Source organism: Pteropus vampyrus, unplaced genomic scaffold, assembly GCF_000151845.1.
Source record: "Pteropus vampyrus isolate Shadow unplaced genomic scaffold, Pvam_2.0 Scaffold2, whole genome shotgun sequence".
NCBI classification, from domain to species: domain Eukaryota; kingdom Metazoa; phylum Chordata; class Mammalia; order Chiroptera; family Pteropodidae; genus Pteropus; species Pteropus vampyrus.
In genome coordinates, this window is record NW_011888783.1 from 16,905,672 (window position 1) to 16,921,613 (window position 15,942).

A 15,942-nucleotide genomic window follows, 5' to 3' on the forward strand; every position below is an offset into this window, starting at 1 on the left:
AAACAGAAGAGAGAACGTGAATGGGCTTTCAGAGAGTCAATGGATGTTTGGAATGAATGTATGGCCTGAAGGGGTTCTCGGAGAAAGAAGCTAGGTTTTAAACGATGAAGTAGACAAACTTTGGGTGCGTTAGAACAGTGAGGATTTTCCTGAGCATCCAGGATAGTGTGTTGTAGGTTGAAAAATGGCAAGAGAGGCATGAAGGTAGGAAAGCTGTCATGAGACTTGCTTGGCAGGAACAGACAGGTCAGGGGGACCAAACGGATGGCTTAACAGTACCAGATGAGGAGTGGCCTTTTGTGAAAGACCAGGTTAGTGCTACAAAAGGCCACTCCTTTTGTAGACTTGGATCGATTCCCTGCTTTTTGAAATGTGTTCTCAGCTCTGGTAAGCTGAAGTCACTGTACCTAGTACCTAGGCTTGTTAAGAGGGTTGGATGGTAATTTAAGTGTAGCACGTAAGCACAGTGCCTGGCATGGAGGAGGATCCTCCTCTCCCCCCAAACTAGTTTCCTTCCTAGATATACTGCAGCAATGCAAAGGTACAGGAGCGTGTGATCAGTACAATACCTGGGTGTAAGAGCTAGCATCCTATGCAGGGGACAGAGAGCAGGGAAGAAAAACCAGGATGAAAAAGTTTTGAAGCTGATGAGCAAGCAGCTTATGGAAGCAAATAAATAGAATGGTTTCTAGCAGTCTAGATCTTAGGTAGAAAAGTTGAGGAAGCTTTTAAATGCTGAGGACCCCTCTCAGGCTCAGACTGGCTCTCCACGCTTTCCATTCCCTCTTGCATCTGCTGCTGTGAACACAGCCCTCTGCTCCTCTGTGAGACTGCCCTCCCACTCTATTCTGTGGGTTTGCTCTCTTCTCAGACTGCCTAGATGCCTATCTCTTTTCCTTGAGGCCTTAGGGCTTTTCATAGGGAGGATAAATTAACCCAACAACTACAGGGAAGAAGCCAATATTAAGAAAACTTAATATTATCTTACTTGTGAATGCTGGTCTATTATTCCTGCATCCCTTTTAAGAGAATAACAGAAAGCCTTGTTGAATCTCTACTTTTTGTGAATGGGCAGGGCTCACCAAGTCTCCTCCCTCTTTGGCAAAGGGCAGGCTGACCCCTGTCCTCCATGAACCTCTGAAGAGCCAATCTGAATAGCCGTGGGTGCTCCTCTATCTGAAGTGGGGGATGTACATGCTGACCCTGGGCCTCATAGAAGCAGATATTCCTATGGGAAATTCCCTACAGATTGAGGCACAGCAGAGTTTATGTAGGGTCAGCATTGCACAGACAGATCTGAAAACTGCCTACACGGAGGTGTAGAACTCCCATAGACTCCCTCTCTCTGCTCCTTTTCGAGAGCTGATTTCTTTGTTAAGCCTAGATGGTGGTGATTGAGAGGATAGCACTGTTCCTCTCCCATTTTTCAGATGAGGAAACTAAGACATAAAAAGGATGTGCTGACTGTCAGTAACAAAGAGATGGTTCAAGTAAGCTGCCACCTCAGCGTCTCTCCTCATGCTCCCACACACTCTGTGCCTAGCCCTGCAATGGCATTTGTCGCACTGGATTCTCATTACATTCTGGTGTTCCTCACTACACCATGAGTTCTTTGAAGCACAAAGATCATAGTGAATTCATCCTTAAGACCATTCCAGAGCCAGCACCAGCCACAATGCCTGGAATGATATAGTGGTCACTAAATAAAAGTTGAAGGAACCAGGGAATGGATAAAAGTAGAACCAAATCACAGTACAATGCAATTTTATTGTAATTTGCTCTATACTAACATTTATGCTTAAACAAAATGTCAAGAATGTTTAAAGCTCCAGAATCTAAGCCCTTAATCTAAACTAAGATAAATCGCTGGCATTCTACTAATTCTAGACAACACAATTTGGTACCATGATTTGTTTTGTTCCAGGTTCTTGGTGCTAGTCTCATCTCTCTAACTTGACTGTAATTGTCACAAGGAACGACAGTCTAGTGTCACACAGAAGCTAGCATAGCACTGAGCACAAAGCAGATAGTCCTTGCTGATGGATCAAAGGGTTCGGCTAACATTCTGTACTGCAGAGCCATCCTGTGTATAACTAGAAGGACTATTTTCAAAGAACTCTTTAGAAAGCTAGAAAAAGAGCTCCATATCTACAGTTTTGTAAGGCAGGCGAGGTTCAACCACTCATTAGTATAATGACATAACTTGCAGCCCAGTGAACAGCAGAATGTTGATAGGGAAGAAGTTCATGTCCCAGGTACTTGTTGCAAAGTAAATTCTTTTCAATTGCTCAGGCCTTAAAATGGAAGACTAGCAAGGACTAAGAACTTGTAAGGCTGCAAGATGACGTGCAAATGAACAGAGGCTTAAAAAGTTAGTATCAGCCCCACAGGGAGCTAGAGACAGTCCACACTCTCTATCTCGGCACCACGGTGCTGCACTGTGGCCTAGGACCAGCGGCAAGAGAGTCCTGAGCGCCGTGTGGCAAACACATCAGTAGGGCTATACCAGAATGGCTTTTCATGGCTTTCATTTCCAGGAGAGGGTGCTGCGAATCATTTATGGCATTATTTTTGCCCCAAACCCTCGATGTTGGGAACTATTTATTTTTTAGAAAGCAATGAATGTAGACGACTAAAATATATATGAAAAGAATGGTAAGCAGACTCAGATCCTATAGCACCGGTGGTTGAGGAAAGGCAAGGGTGCTCATGAGCCATGGTGGATGAGGGCGTAGTAAGAGAACTGATGCTGCATCTCTAAGTTCCTCTCCAGGTGAATTCAAGACACGGCAAAAATCTGCTTTGGTGCCACAGTGCAAAAAATGGCTCTTCTCAAACCAGAAAAGCAGAATTACGATGAGGCTAAAAAACTAGCTCTAACAATCTAAGGAGGGAAATCTTGATTTACCTCTAATTTCTAATTTGATTAAACTTGAACGTATCCATGCAGCACTTATGCAGTTAAACTCTCCCGGAAAAATGCAGTGCAGTTCACCTCTAGCTCCTGTGTTGCACTTTTCTTGGTAAAGCAGCCCTGTGCGACCATAGACGAAAAAAACAAACAAACTAATTCTCTATCTTTTGAACTGGCCCCACAGGCTTTCTAAGATACGTTAATAGCTACTCACTTCCATGTTTAATTTTTACAAGATAAATAGAAATGAACCCTACCATCTGCATAAAAGAGAGTAGGCTACTCAATTATTAGCATAGGCCCATTAATCATGTTTTAGTGATTTAGGGAAGACTGCAGGCCCCTGGTATTTCCTACATAAGACAGAATACTTTCAGGGAACAGCATTTTTCATAGGCTGGAGAGGGGTTTTGCCATAGTACATTTCTACATCCCCCTAAGGAGTATGATAAATTGGAATACCTTGCCTTAAAATTATTTCTATCCTGGTCTTAGTATTCAGATTTTTAATATTAACATTTAAACTGGGGACATTTCAAGGAAGTGAATTACTACCAGTTCTGAAAGCTGAATTATGCCCCAATATGGTGCTACTTGGCTAATTCCTCAAAAGAAAATCTAAAGCTCAGAGCATCTCAAATGAACACCTGAGGCTTACCTAATAGACCTCAGAAAAAGAAAAAGCCAAGCAGCATTCGAGATTTTTTTTAGCAACGAGGTTCAACATGACTGCAAAATTAGGCTCCAGACAAGTTTTTCTGATTGCAGACGCTGCTCTGAGGAGGCCATCCACACCTACCAGTGAATCGAATTGCTCTCGCGGGCAAGCAAACAGGCGTCCATTAATGGTGAGCGTCGTAAATACTGAAACATCATTAGGTTTGAGCACCACCTTTTCTGTGAACATAAAAAGCAAGAGATTGCCTATTAAATGCATCTGAGATTTGCTGCACTGCCCTAATCACACCAACAAATTGCCAGCTCGGTGAATTACCGGAACACGCAGAGTGACTGCATAAAATACAGCACTGAAGGGACCCACTGAATAAAAAAGACACAGCATTCACACAGGCACACGACTCTCAGGATGCCATCAGAAATGACCACAAAACAGGTCTGGAAATATCTGAGGGTCAATTCATCCAATTCTGTGCCGCAATGGTAATTACATACAAAAACCACACTTGCAATTTATATAACGCTATCTTTCCATACGGTAATCACACCAAGCTCTTTGGAAAGATCGCTTTTAGCAAACTTGCAAGGGGAGAGGGGGAAGGTCCTGGGATCCCACATGACTTTAGATGCAAAATTTATCATCACTTTTTCACTTATTTCCGAAATTGGAGGGCAACTGCATTACCTAGATTAAGTCTTTTATATTTTAAAATTCATTCATTAAATAAATATCTATTTAGCCTATACTACATGCCAGACGCTGCTCTAGGCAATGAGGATACAGTAGGAAAAGATACAGAAAAAACAAATCCCGGTCCGAAAAACAGAAAAAAAATTCCCAGTTCAAAAAGAGCTTACGTCATAGTGAGGGATGCAGTGACCAAGATAAATATATTAGAGTGAGAAGTGATAAGGAGATTGTAATTGTTTATTAACTGTCTGCCTCCTCACCAACCTTGGAGCGACTTGAGGGTATGGGCTGGGTCTAACTCATCCTCTCCTGTCGCAGCCATACTAAGTGGCCAGCAAATATATGATGAATGAATAAGTGACATTTTAGGAAAGCATAGAGTAATCAAGTAATCCCGTGGGGAAAATACTCCTCATTTTGTTCAATGAACTGTGCTCTCTACTTGATAAGGAGGGGGACCATTATCAGCTGAAAAGAACTAGCCTCCGACCACTTCCAATTTCACTTTCGTTTGTCATGTTAGATGCTCTCTTAGTGTTCATGTTTCTCAAGGCTCCAAGGCCTGAAGCTTTTTTCTTTTTTTTTTTTTTTACAGGTTATATGGAAAGAACATCTGCACCAGATATCTCAGTTCCAGCTGCCTCAAACAGATCCCTTCACCTCTTTCTGTTTTCGAGTGAGTACCTACAAGATAGGGGATGTTAGACACTCACCCAGCTCACTTCTAACCATATCATTTCTGTTTCACAGGGGGATGCGTAGCATCAATTTGTCCTTTTGGATCATCTTGGCAGGGCCAAATTCCTGGCGGAATTCGGTTTGGATGAGATAGCCCACTTGGCAGAAGTGCAAAGAACTGAGTAAGGCTGTTACCTCCTGCAGAGCTCATCTTGACTATGATCAGGCCTTCTCCAGAGCCCAGTTTGTCTGCAACTGCACTGATGACTTCCTTCACCGAGGCGGCCACCGGCACCCGGATGGTTGTGTAGGTGTGGTCCATGCAATAGACCTTAAACAGAACTATTGGGAAGGCAGTGACAATGTGGTCAATTGGTCTTGGGAATTCTTAAGAAAACCATAAGCTATGCAAAATGTTTAAACATCCTCCACAATTTGCATCATCTTGCCATTCTGACTCTTGTATTTATTTCCACTCGTCTGTGACTATGCTTGTCCCCTTTGAAAACTTCCCACCTTAGCACTGGTCTAAGAAGAGCTGCACACACGGCTGTCGTCCCCAATCAAAACAACAACAACAAAACAACAACAACAGATATTTGTGAAAACCCCACAAGTAGGTCATGGGAGGGGAATGAGAAGTATGGTTTACTTAACTTTCTGGGTCTGCCCTTGTCTGCGAGTCTTTCTTTTTTTCACAACACAGGGAGTGCTGCATTGTAGGCTGATGACGACTAGATTACTGCTGCCTGGCGTGGTAGTGGGGGGCCACCATTAACACCTCTATAAACAGGAGTGCTTCTGCCCGGGGCAGTGAACATATGCTGACATTCCTGCTCTCTTGTTCACTTGGTTTATGTGCTTTGGGGCAGAGCCAAATAGCTTGGGTGGCATTTAGGTCAGCAGACATGTATGTGGCACCCACAGGCTCACCTCTGAACACAAGAATCCTGGAAGCAATTCTAACTACTGTAATTCTTACGTTTAGAAGTACTCCTAAATTACGAGAGTCATTTGTGGCTTAAAATAAAAAAATTCATCATTGTTATTAATTTAATTTTTATTTTAGTTCTTTGGAGAAAGCTTAAACAACTAAGCAATAATAGGCAGCTTCTGCACTTCCCTGATGGCTGCTAAGGGGGCTGTGCTCAGGGCCAGAGCACTCTCCCTGGACAGGAGCCCTGCTCTGCAGATGACTCTGATACCCTACCACTGCTAGGCACCCGCAAAATGCCAGCCACTTTCCCACAAGCTCTTCCCAGGGGTAAGCAACCTTGACAACTGGTCCCTGAGATATTTCTTTCTTTCAAGGGTGGGGGTAGCAGGAGAGAGGCAAAATCTGGCAAGTATGGACAAGCACCTCAGCTCCAGGCAGAGTTCAAGAACATAAATAACTGAAATGCAAAAGAGTACCTCCAAGCAAATCATTCGGGGTACCAAGGGGCTCCCCAAGGAAAGCTATTCTATGGGTCCAAGGTGATGACTCCCAAGGGAAGATTTTGTTCTGACTTCAAATAATCTAAACAATCCTGCTTTGGAAGAGAATTCTCACCTTCATCAGAGCCCCGGATCGGTTGGTGCTTCTGGGCTCTCTCGTCGCCTGTGTTGAACTGTTGCAAAAGAACTTTGTGCTGCAAAAATAAAAACAGCTGCTGCCTTAAAGGGGGAACGACTGATGCACATTCGCAACCCGGAGGAAAGACACCCAAGAAGTAGTCGGAGTCAAGAAATGAAGATAACATATTTTGCATTGACAAAAACATCACTTTTAAATATCGCAATGTGATATTTCTGGAGAACTGTCATTCCATAAGGCGCAATTGGAGAATCCTAACCCATCATCACTTACCTTCTTTTGTGGATTCTTTGCATCTTCTGAACTATGAAAAACAGAGAAAGAACATTATTTACTACCATGAGTACTATTATTTGAAATTGCTTTATTTGTATATAACTTTAATCTTATGATAGAAAACGAAATCGCAGCATCCCTTCAGGAGGCAATATGAATCTCCTCATTTTACTACTGAGGCCAAAGCATGGAGGACACAGTAAAGGATCAGCCCTCGTCACAGGCAAATCCCTGGTGGAACCGATGTTAAAAGCCACGGTGTGTAGCTGGCGAAGTCTATCTAGTAGCATATACTCTCTTTAGTACTTAACCTATGGCTCAAGGAACAGCATGTGAAAGCCTTCTGTATTTTTACTGAGAGGACACAAATATTCACTATCAACGGCTTTGGCAGCTAAAAGTGAATTTTCCATTTAAGTAATTCCCCTCAAACTTTCTTTAAATGCCACTGACCATTTTATTACTGGATTCACTGCTTTGAACCGAAGGGACTCAAGTTTATTGAGTTAGATGCCCCAAAGGAGGGTCTTTTCCTTTCCAGGCTTTCTTTTGGCAGCCATCCAGCATAGGAGGTGGCTGAGCAGAATCTCAGTCCTTTCCTTCGTTTGGCCTTACGGCAGCTCCTACACCCAAGGCCCTGTCTGTTCACATGAGAACACTGTGTGGCTGTTGAACAACCAGCTTTCACCTTTTGGCAGGCAAAGAACTTTGCAGATGTTTGGACTGAGAGCAGGCACTTCTGTGATGGAAGCACACCCCAAAGCCAAGCCCTTCCTTACATTTGCTTGACAATCTTCTCCAACTCGGGAAGTTGCTCCTTGAAGGCAGTGATCATCCGGGCATCATCTGATACAGACACATAAAACTCCTGTAATTGGCAAAGGTCACAGGCTTTTAACAAGAACCGCAAAAGGCACACAATTCTGTAAAGAGCAATTAAGAGGTGTCTTTTTGTCATCTGCTTCACTAGCACCTCTAAACCATAGTTTCATGGACCAGAGACCAAAAAAAACCAAAACAAAACAATATGCCTAAAGTCAAAATCACAGATGAGAAAAAATTTGGAAATGGATAGAAATGATGGTCGTATAGCATTCATTACACTGTGCATGTAATTAATGTAATTAATACCATTGAATTGTACACTTAAAAATGGTTAAAATGGCAAATTTCATGTTATTTTATCACAAAAATTTTTAAAAACTGGAATCGCAAATGAATTACTTATATGATATTTATATGAAAGGCAACGTAATACAATGTGTTAGAATGGGTAATTTTATCATCTATCTTTTAAGAGCACTTTTTTGCATCTTGATATTTTTTCAGGAGAATTTTAGCATTTATTTTGATATTATTTTAGTATTTGTTTTTCATTTAATGTTTACCAGTAGCTGTGGTTAATTGTTGGTGGCAAAAATAGAAGCAGGGTCTTCAGCACTATACTGAATTTATGCTGAGTTTATGCCATCAACTCAGGTCTCTTTACTGAGGCTCTGGAAACTGTCCTGACCACAGAGCAGCAGCAGCAGCAGCAGCAGCAGCTGTGCCCTGCTTTGTTCCAAAGTAGTGGCCTCCACAGCAGAAGATGAGAGCTGTGGCAGTGTCAGCTTAACCACCACTTTGGTTCACCTGCTAAAAAGGTCCTTTACTCCATGAGGAGAGGCCATGAGTCAAGTTATGACCCCAAGTTACTATTATTCCTTCACATTTTCAAAATACTTCATTCTGCAGCCTTAAGGGATTCTCGTGGTCTACCCTTCCTCCCTGTCTCGCCTCTACCTGCCTGACAACTGATATGGTTAAAAAGGAAAGAGGGGATATGTTTCTTTTGTACAATTCATTCTTGAATATACAATCTGATAAAATTTGAAATAGAAGCCACATTGTATCCGCACGCCCCCCCCCCCACTTGCCCTCGCCTACCCGGCAAAGAAGGTCCTTATCTAAATTCTGGAGGGCAGAGTGAGTTATCAAGGATTAAAAACCAAGGTCAATGCTATAATGTGGGTCTGGAGCCATGGGAAGAAAAAAGGAAGTTCAGCTTAAAGCAGTATTTATAAAATATATCATATCTCTTCATAACCACTTCATAGTCCTAGTAATTCCTCAGTAAAATTATCTGCTTCACTCCACTCAAAAATCTACCATTTGATGGAATAATCACACTTGTAGAAATGTAACCAAGGAAAGACCTACCTGAACAAAAATGTTTAGTATACTATTATTCCAGGAAAGTGAAAATGGAAATGATGTAAATATTTAACAACATGGAAACAAATAAATATATCTGTGGCATAGTTAAAGGTCATTAGAAAATTTTATCAGAAAGCCTATACTGACATGGAAAAATCCCGACACAAAATTAAATGAAAAAAGCGGCCTACAAAATGATGGGTACTCTGTGATTACAACTATAGAAAATATACAAAGTAAAAGAGGCCAAATGAAAATACATTAAAATGCTACCAGTTATTGAATTATAGAGTGGCAGGATAATAGATGATATTTTTCTCTACTTATGGTACCTTTCTGATGAATGAACATGTTCACAAAATCTAGAGTTTTCAATTACGGTCTCTCCAGGGAAGCTGCCGTGTCTAGGGTAGTCCCTGTATTGTAGGACAAAGATGTATTCTTAGAAGGGAGAATCCCTCATACCTCCAGGAAAGCCATAGCCACGTCATCCTCTTGCAGGACGTCTCCATACATGGCGGCCCACTGCAACACCAGGCGGATGACCCTCCGCTTATTGTTAAGGGCATAATCCATCTTCTCCTGCTCTGTACCTTGTGAAGGCTGTGCGTGGTAAGTGCCGAGGAGTCAAGGAAGACATATAGACATTTCACACTCATTTCACTGTGCTCCTTGCAAAGATAGATCCCAGCTTCAGAAAGCCAGCCCTTTGGACTGACTCATTTCTTCCCTTAAGCCCTCAAGAAAAGCCTTACCAACTTAAAAGTTCTGGACTAAATGCATACAAACCCTTATAATGCCTGCTGACTTTGACCTGATGGCTGCCCAAGGAGTTAGACTTGCATGGCTCCACTTCGACTTGTGTATTGACAAAGATTCTTGTGCCTAGCTCCAGCTCTCATCAGGCTGTCTTCACATGCCCTGGCTGCCTTCTATCTTGTCCTTTACTTCCTAGGGGTGGTCATGCTTCCTGCTGTTGCTTGTCTCTGGGTGCTTTACCATCTCTTATTGGTTCTGCACACATCTTTATAACCCCTTTCATTATATGCATTTCAGTCAAACCCTTCCAAGTGGGCATCCAGTAATGCTGGAACCATGACTTATACAAAAAGTGCATGGGAGCGGGGTGAAAAGTGAGGCTGGAGGGGGATAAGCTTACCCTGGGTTAGGAAGAGGAAAGGTTCTTGTTGTATTGATCCTCTGGTGAGGGACTCAGCCATACTTTTTATATCATTCCTTCTTTTCTCTCCTAAAACCATAACTTAACTCATACTGGCTTTGTGCTTTTATGGCTGGCCATTTTAACTAAACTATAAGCTTTCTGAGGCTTGGGATAAGATATTATTTGTCTCGTATTCTGTACCATGCCTAGCAAAATGACCGTCTCGAACTTTTATTTCTTTATTAATACAAAAAATACTTAATTGAGTGCCTACTATATGTGTCAGGTAAGGTCTCTACTCACAGTTTACATTCTCATGTAGATTACGGTAGGGAGATAGTATATGATCAAGAACAAATTTAGATTAGACATACTGTTCCTTTTTCAGGGATTTATACTAGTTCATAGTACAGATAACTAGAACAATCTCCTCATTATAACTTACACTGTAATTGCATATAGGGTACCTCAGTTAAGTTCTACTTTATAGTCTTGTAATGAAAGTATTTTTCCCTTTCTACAAATGAACAAACTGAGCATAAATGGCCAGGATTACATAGCAAGAATGCAGAGTTAGTTCTGAATCCAAGATTCCTAATTCCAACTAGCTTCTTCTCTATTACACAACACCCCCATGCCTCATAGCTGCCTACGAGACTGGACATGCCTTACCTTTTGACCATGACTTAAAAGGCACTGCAGAAATCTGCCTCATGGCAGTGCTGAGCTTGAGAGCTACACCAGTAAAGGGCCTTTTCTAAAGGGACCATAAATAATCATGATCAAGGTAAATGACAGAACCTTAAAGCAAAGGTTTACTGCATGTAAATGGGTTGCAAAATGGCTTTCATAAATTGAGCACGAGATTCATAAAAAAGAAAATTGCTCAACCTGTATTGCTACAATTCTCTCTGAACTTACAATAAAAAAAAGGGAAGAAAGATTACTTTATGTGAAAATTATTTCTTTTCTGATTAACCCTTCAGTCTCTTGCTTGTATGCACATATAACTCGATTTTTCTTTCCAAAGAACTGCAATGCTGGACACTACATTTTATGACTATTTTTTATGGTACCTAGCAGCATAATCAGGCACATGGTGGGTACCAAATGAGTAATTCCTGACAGACTAAAAGAATTTCTACTGTTTCACCTACGAGTCAGAGAGAGAGAGAGAGAAAGAGAGAGAGACTTTCCTATTTGTATGAAGCTGAAATGGATTGAAATATCAAGCTGATACCAAGTGGCTATAACTCTAACTTTCTAGTTATCTTGACTTGAACTCCAGGAAATAATACAAATGCTTGTGTGTTAGATACAGAGATATCAGAAAACCTGCAGCTAATCTCTATGGCCCCCTACAGGATAAAGGATCAGGACAAAAACTTTTCTTTTCCTCTTTCCTGCTTGAGAAATCTGTCTTTTGCTGACAACAGAAGATAGAATACCTGATTGGAAGGATTAGCATAACATTTCAAATGTGTGTAGAGCTTGACAGTTTATAATAAATATGCTCAATGTGCTCACATGATCATATAATGTTTTCTACAAACCTGAAGGGAAAATATTTACGGATGAGGAACCTGAGGGTCAGAGAGAAGAGATCTGCCCAGCATTGTTCAGTGAGTAAATAGCGAGGTTTACAAATCCAGACAGGGCTTTTTCCACTATTGCCACTCCCATCGCCCCAACAGTGGCTATAGTGACAAGTTCATGAGTTCATGAAATTATTAAGAATAATTGCATCTGGGAAGTAAAAATCCTAATGGAAAAGATTTTTTTCATTCTCTCTGTCTCCCCCCTCTCTCCCTCCTCTCTCTCTCTGTCTCTCTGTCTCTCTCTCATCTGTATCTTCCCCTCCCTCTTTCTCACTCTCTTCTCTTTCTTTCTTTCTTTTTCTTTTATAGCTTGATTTCAGCTTTCCTGGAGCCGACTCAGTGTGCTAAGTACCTAAACCAAGGCTGAGTGGCTGCTGCTCTTCAGAACTCTGCAGCTTCCTGGGAGTTAGAATTGACAGAATCTGGGGAAACAAGCTTTCTCTTTTTTCTCATGAAATTTAAGTACTTTTGCCTCTGGAAAAACAACCAAAACAACAAAAAAAAAAGTGCTTATTTGTTTCATAAAGTCTTGCCTTTCCCCTTACAGATGTTTACTTACTAAAATGGAGGTGGAAGAATTACTACTTTTATGGCCAACTACAGGCATGTGCTCAAGGATCCTCCCCCTCCCTGGGCAACATACTTCCATTCCTGAGCTGTCTGCGGAATCAGACTCTTAAGGGATACAGAGGAGACTTCGTATGTAATTGATTATACCTGAAGTGGCTACAGGTGAGGTACTGGGGCTTCTGTTTTTTCCCCAAAACAATCTTCTCAGGCTTTTAGAAGATTTATATGATTTTTAGCTTTTACTAAAATCCTACAAAAAAGGTGGAGAGAGGGGGGCGGAAACTATATTCCCTTCAGACAGCAGCCAAATACAGAACATCCCACCAGTTTCCTTGTCTCAATGTGATGTCAAAAATGCAACCTAAAAAGAGTAACATTTCAAATGTAGTATGTTCATAAATTTAAACACACCAGGAAGGTTGCAGACACCATTACCTTCTCTGGCTAAAACTGGAATAATGCATTATCCATGTAATGGAGAAAGTCCTATGTGGAATGAAAATCTAACTCTTTTCCAGGGTGAATAATAATTTAGAAAGGATTACCAGTGTGTACCACACACATAAGATATTTTTAACATCTAAAGAATGCTACCTGAATTATATACTTGGCTAATGTCTATGTTAAGAGTAGATTAGTAGAGAAAATAAAACATATAATAATCCAATGATCAAATGATCAGGAAATACTTGTATTGAATAAGGCCATGCCTCCTTATATCATGACAGTTAGGTTCAGGTAAGAACTAATATGGCTTCTTGAATTCATGGGGTAAAGAGATACAGAAAGATAAAACAGCTCTGACATCTCATAAAATGCTAGTTAAAAATCTATAAGAGAATCTAGAATTATTCACTGAATTGTTATTTTAAACACAATTAAGAAAAGGCCACGATAGTCAAACTGGCCAAACTCATCACTGATATACTGAATTAATTTCAGATGATTCACAGAATCATAGAATCTGTGGATTGCAAAAGCCCGTTGATTATATCTCCTTCAATTCTACCATTTTTAAGGTAAGGAAACTGAGATAGAATGAGGTGAAATGACTTTTCCGAATTTATCAATGGAATTCTTGGGACTACAATTCAGTTCTCTCATCTCTCTCCCCAGTACTCTGTTTACCTGTTTAATGCTGCTGTGTTTTGTTTGACATTAATATTTTTTATGCTAACACATATTATACAGCATAATTTGGTTGGATAAAAGGGAAAGTCATCTGAGATGAAGAAATTGACCCCCCCCCAAATTCTCAAAGACCACAAAGAATATACAGAAAATCAAGAGTAAATGTTGCAGCCTTGACAATCTGATGTCAGGGAGGCACTGAAATTCTAATGTCTGACCTAGAACTTTTCTGTTATAGTTTCAACCACTTCTCTTGCTCAATATCTGCTGATTTAGAAAGCAGTGGCTCACCACTAACCAAACATTCTTAAATCTATGGACCATTCAAATCTTAACTTGAGGTTTCTCTTGTTATGATAATAAGATTTCTCGCCATCTGGAAGATTAAATCAAAATCCTTAACAGCAGGAACTATGTCATAAACTCATTGTGAATCTCTATACTTTCTAGTCAAGGATTGGGCATATGGAAACATAAAAAGCCTCAAATGTTTGTTGATTGACTGGTTACCTTAAACAATTCAATCACACTGATCACACTGTTTGGAGTGCTATATATAATGCAATTTTCTTTAAAAAAAAAAAAAGATTTTTTTTTCATCTTGCCACAGCTCTTTAAAACCCTTTGTCTAAGTTATCTGAAATTCCATGTTGTCGAGATGTCAAATACAGATCGTACGTAGATACATTCTAAACAAGTTCATATTCAATGTCCCCAGGATGACTAAGTCTACACAAACACCAAAACATCTGGCATATCTTTTAAAAAGAATCATTTAGTTATTAGATATTTAATCTATAGAACCACAGACTTTCAGAGTGATGAAATCTTCACTGAATTGTACCAAATTTTTCAGCATCATGTAGATGGGGCTGAGGACAGATTGGATCTGTTTTCAGTGAGGTATTAGGGCTGAGAATCAGAAAGGGTGAAGGCCACAATGTAGGCTACAGTCTTTCTACCCAGCCAACAGCAGGCTTTATATTCCATTGAGTCATTTTCCTCATGCCGGCTCTGCCGTTCAAACACTGTAATTATTTCATATATTTTTACCTAGTTATTATCTTACTCACCACAGGCACCTGTAATTTTTCTGTATTTTTTTTACTGCTCATTTACTTATTCTTAATTCAGCTAATAATGGTTCCACATATTAAAATTACCATGGGGAAAGTAAGTGAAAACCTCCTAGGATGTAGAGGCAGCAGATTCATTACAGCCTACAACAGGGAATAAAATATTATGTATACTTTTTGCAGTAAGTACATGCTAATTATGCAGCTATTTATAAAACACTTATCAACATTCAAACTGATACTCTTCAATGTTGTTGTTTTTTTAAAGCCCTGCTTTGCATACAAGATCTCTGCTTGCAGCTGAAAACAAACTTTGGGGGTCATCTGCCCACTGACTAGACAAAGCTTTTGTACATTCGTTATATTATGCCATATTCCTCTCATGATGGTACAATTATTTATATGAGGCAACATTTATATGGGGCTTTATAGTTTATAATGTACTTATACACACACGGCCTCATTTGATCTTCACAACAACCTAGTGAGGTAGCATAACTACTCCTATTATACAGATGGGGTTCAGAGAGGTTAAGGATAATTGCCAAGTAACACAGCTTGTAAGAGGTAGGTCTTAAGCACAGGTCTTCCGACTTCAGAGCTGTTTTTCCCACTATACTATGGGGCATCTTAACTACCCTGCTTCCATTCATGGAGCAGAGAAAGATATTCATAAAATATTTAATGGCAGAGAAAGATATTCATAAAATATTGCTTAGTGACAAAGCACATATAATTATTTAGAGTATATCCCATTATTATATTTAAAAGCATAAATCTATATGTATAGAAAAAAGACTGGAAGGATACATACTAACATGTTAACAACAGTAATACCTAGTAGGGTTATAGGCAATTTTAATTTTCTTTTTAGAGACTAATGGAAGATCGAACTGAATTTTAAGTGCAGATTTTAAAAAGATTAAAGAAACTGGAGATGAAAAGTACAGAAATTGAACAAATACAATTTAAAAAACTCATTATAAAGCACTTGTATTCATCAGGTCAAATCATGTCCCAGGCATATCTAATGAATAGAGAGTTTCTCTCATTAGCACATAAAAGCCCTGAAATATTAATGTTAAACAGAGTTCTACCACCTTCCTCTGTGCTAAAAGCAAAATTGGAGGAGACATACAATGTGGATTAAGGACAGAAATAGGTGTCAGTGGCTCAGGGCTCAGATCTTTTCTGTACTAGTAATTACCTTTCTCTGAGCAAATCATAATTTTTCATTATCCTAGTTTATTGACTTGGAAAAAGAGCAGTGAAAATACTGACTTCTTCATAGGGCTGCTGTGAAAAGTCACATACTAAGTACTTTGAAAACACTCAGCCAAAGCAACTCACTTTAATGTGGGCGCTTTAATGGAACGTGGTTAAGTAGTTTAATATC

The 15,942-nt window shown here is 40.0% G+C and overlaps 1 protein-coding gene across 1 annotated transcript in view; it reads right to left on the reverse strand.

Annotated features, from left to right (window-relative positions):
* Positions 1-15,942, reverse strand: part of RAPGEF4 (Rap guanine nucleotide exchange factor 4) — a 279,699-nt gene that overhangs the window by 26,068 nt on the left and 237,689 nt on the right. The window contains exons 18-23 of the mRNA XM_011357435.2: positions 9,475-9,625; positions 7,593-7,681; positions 6,811-6,841; positions 6,514-6,592; positions 5,157-5,303; positions 3,714-3,811 (exon numbers count right to left, since the gene is read on the reverse strand). Coding sequence (XP_011355737.1) covers positions 3,714-3,811; positions 5,157-5,303; positions 6,514-6,592; positions 6,811-6,841; positions 7,593-7,681; positions 9,475-9,625 — 595 coding nt within the window. The remainder of the gene's footprint in view (positions 1-3,713; positions 3,812-5,156; positions 5,304-6,513; positions 6,593-6,810; positions 6,842-7,592; positions 7,682-9,474; positions 9,626-15,942) is intronic.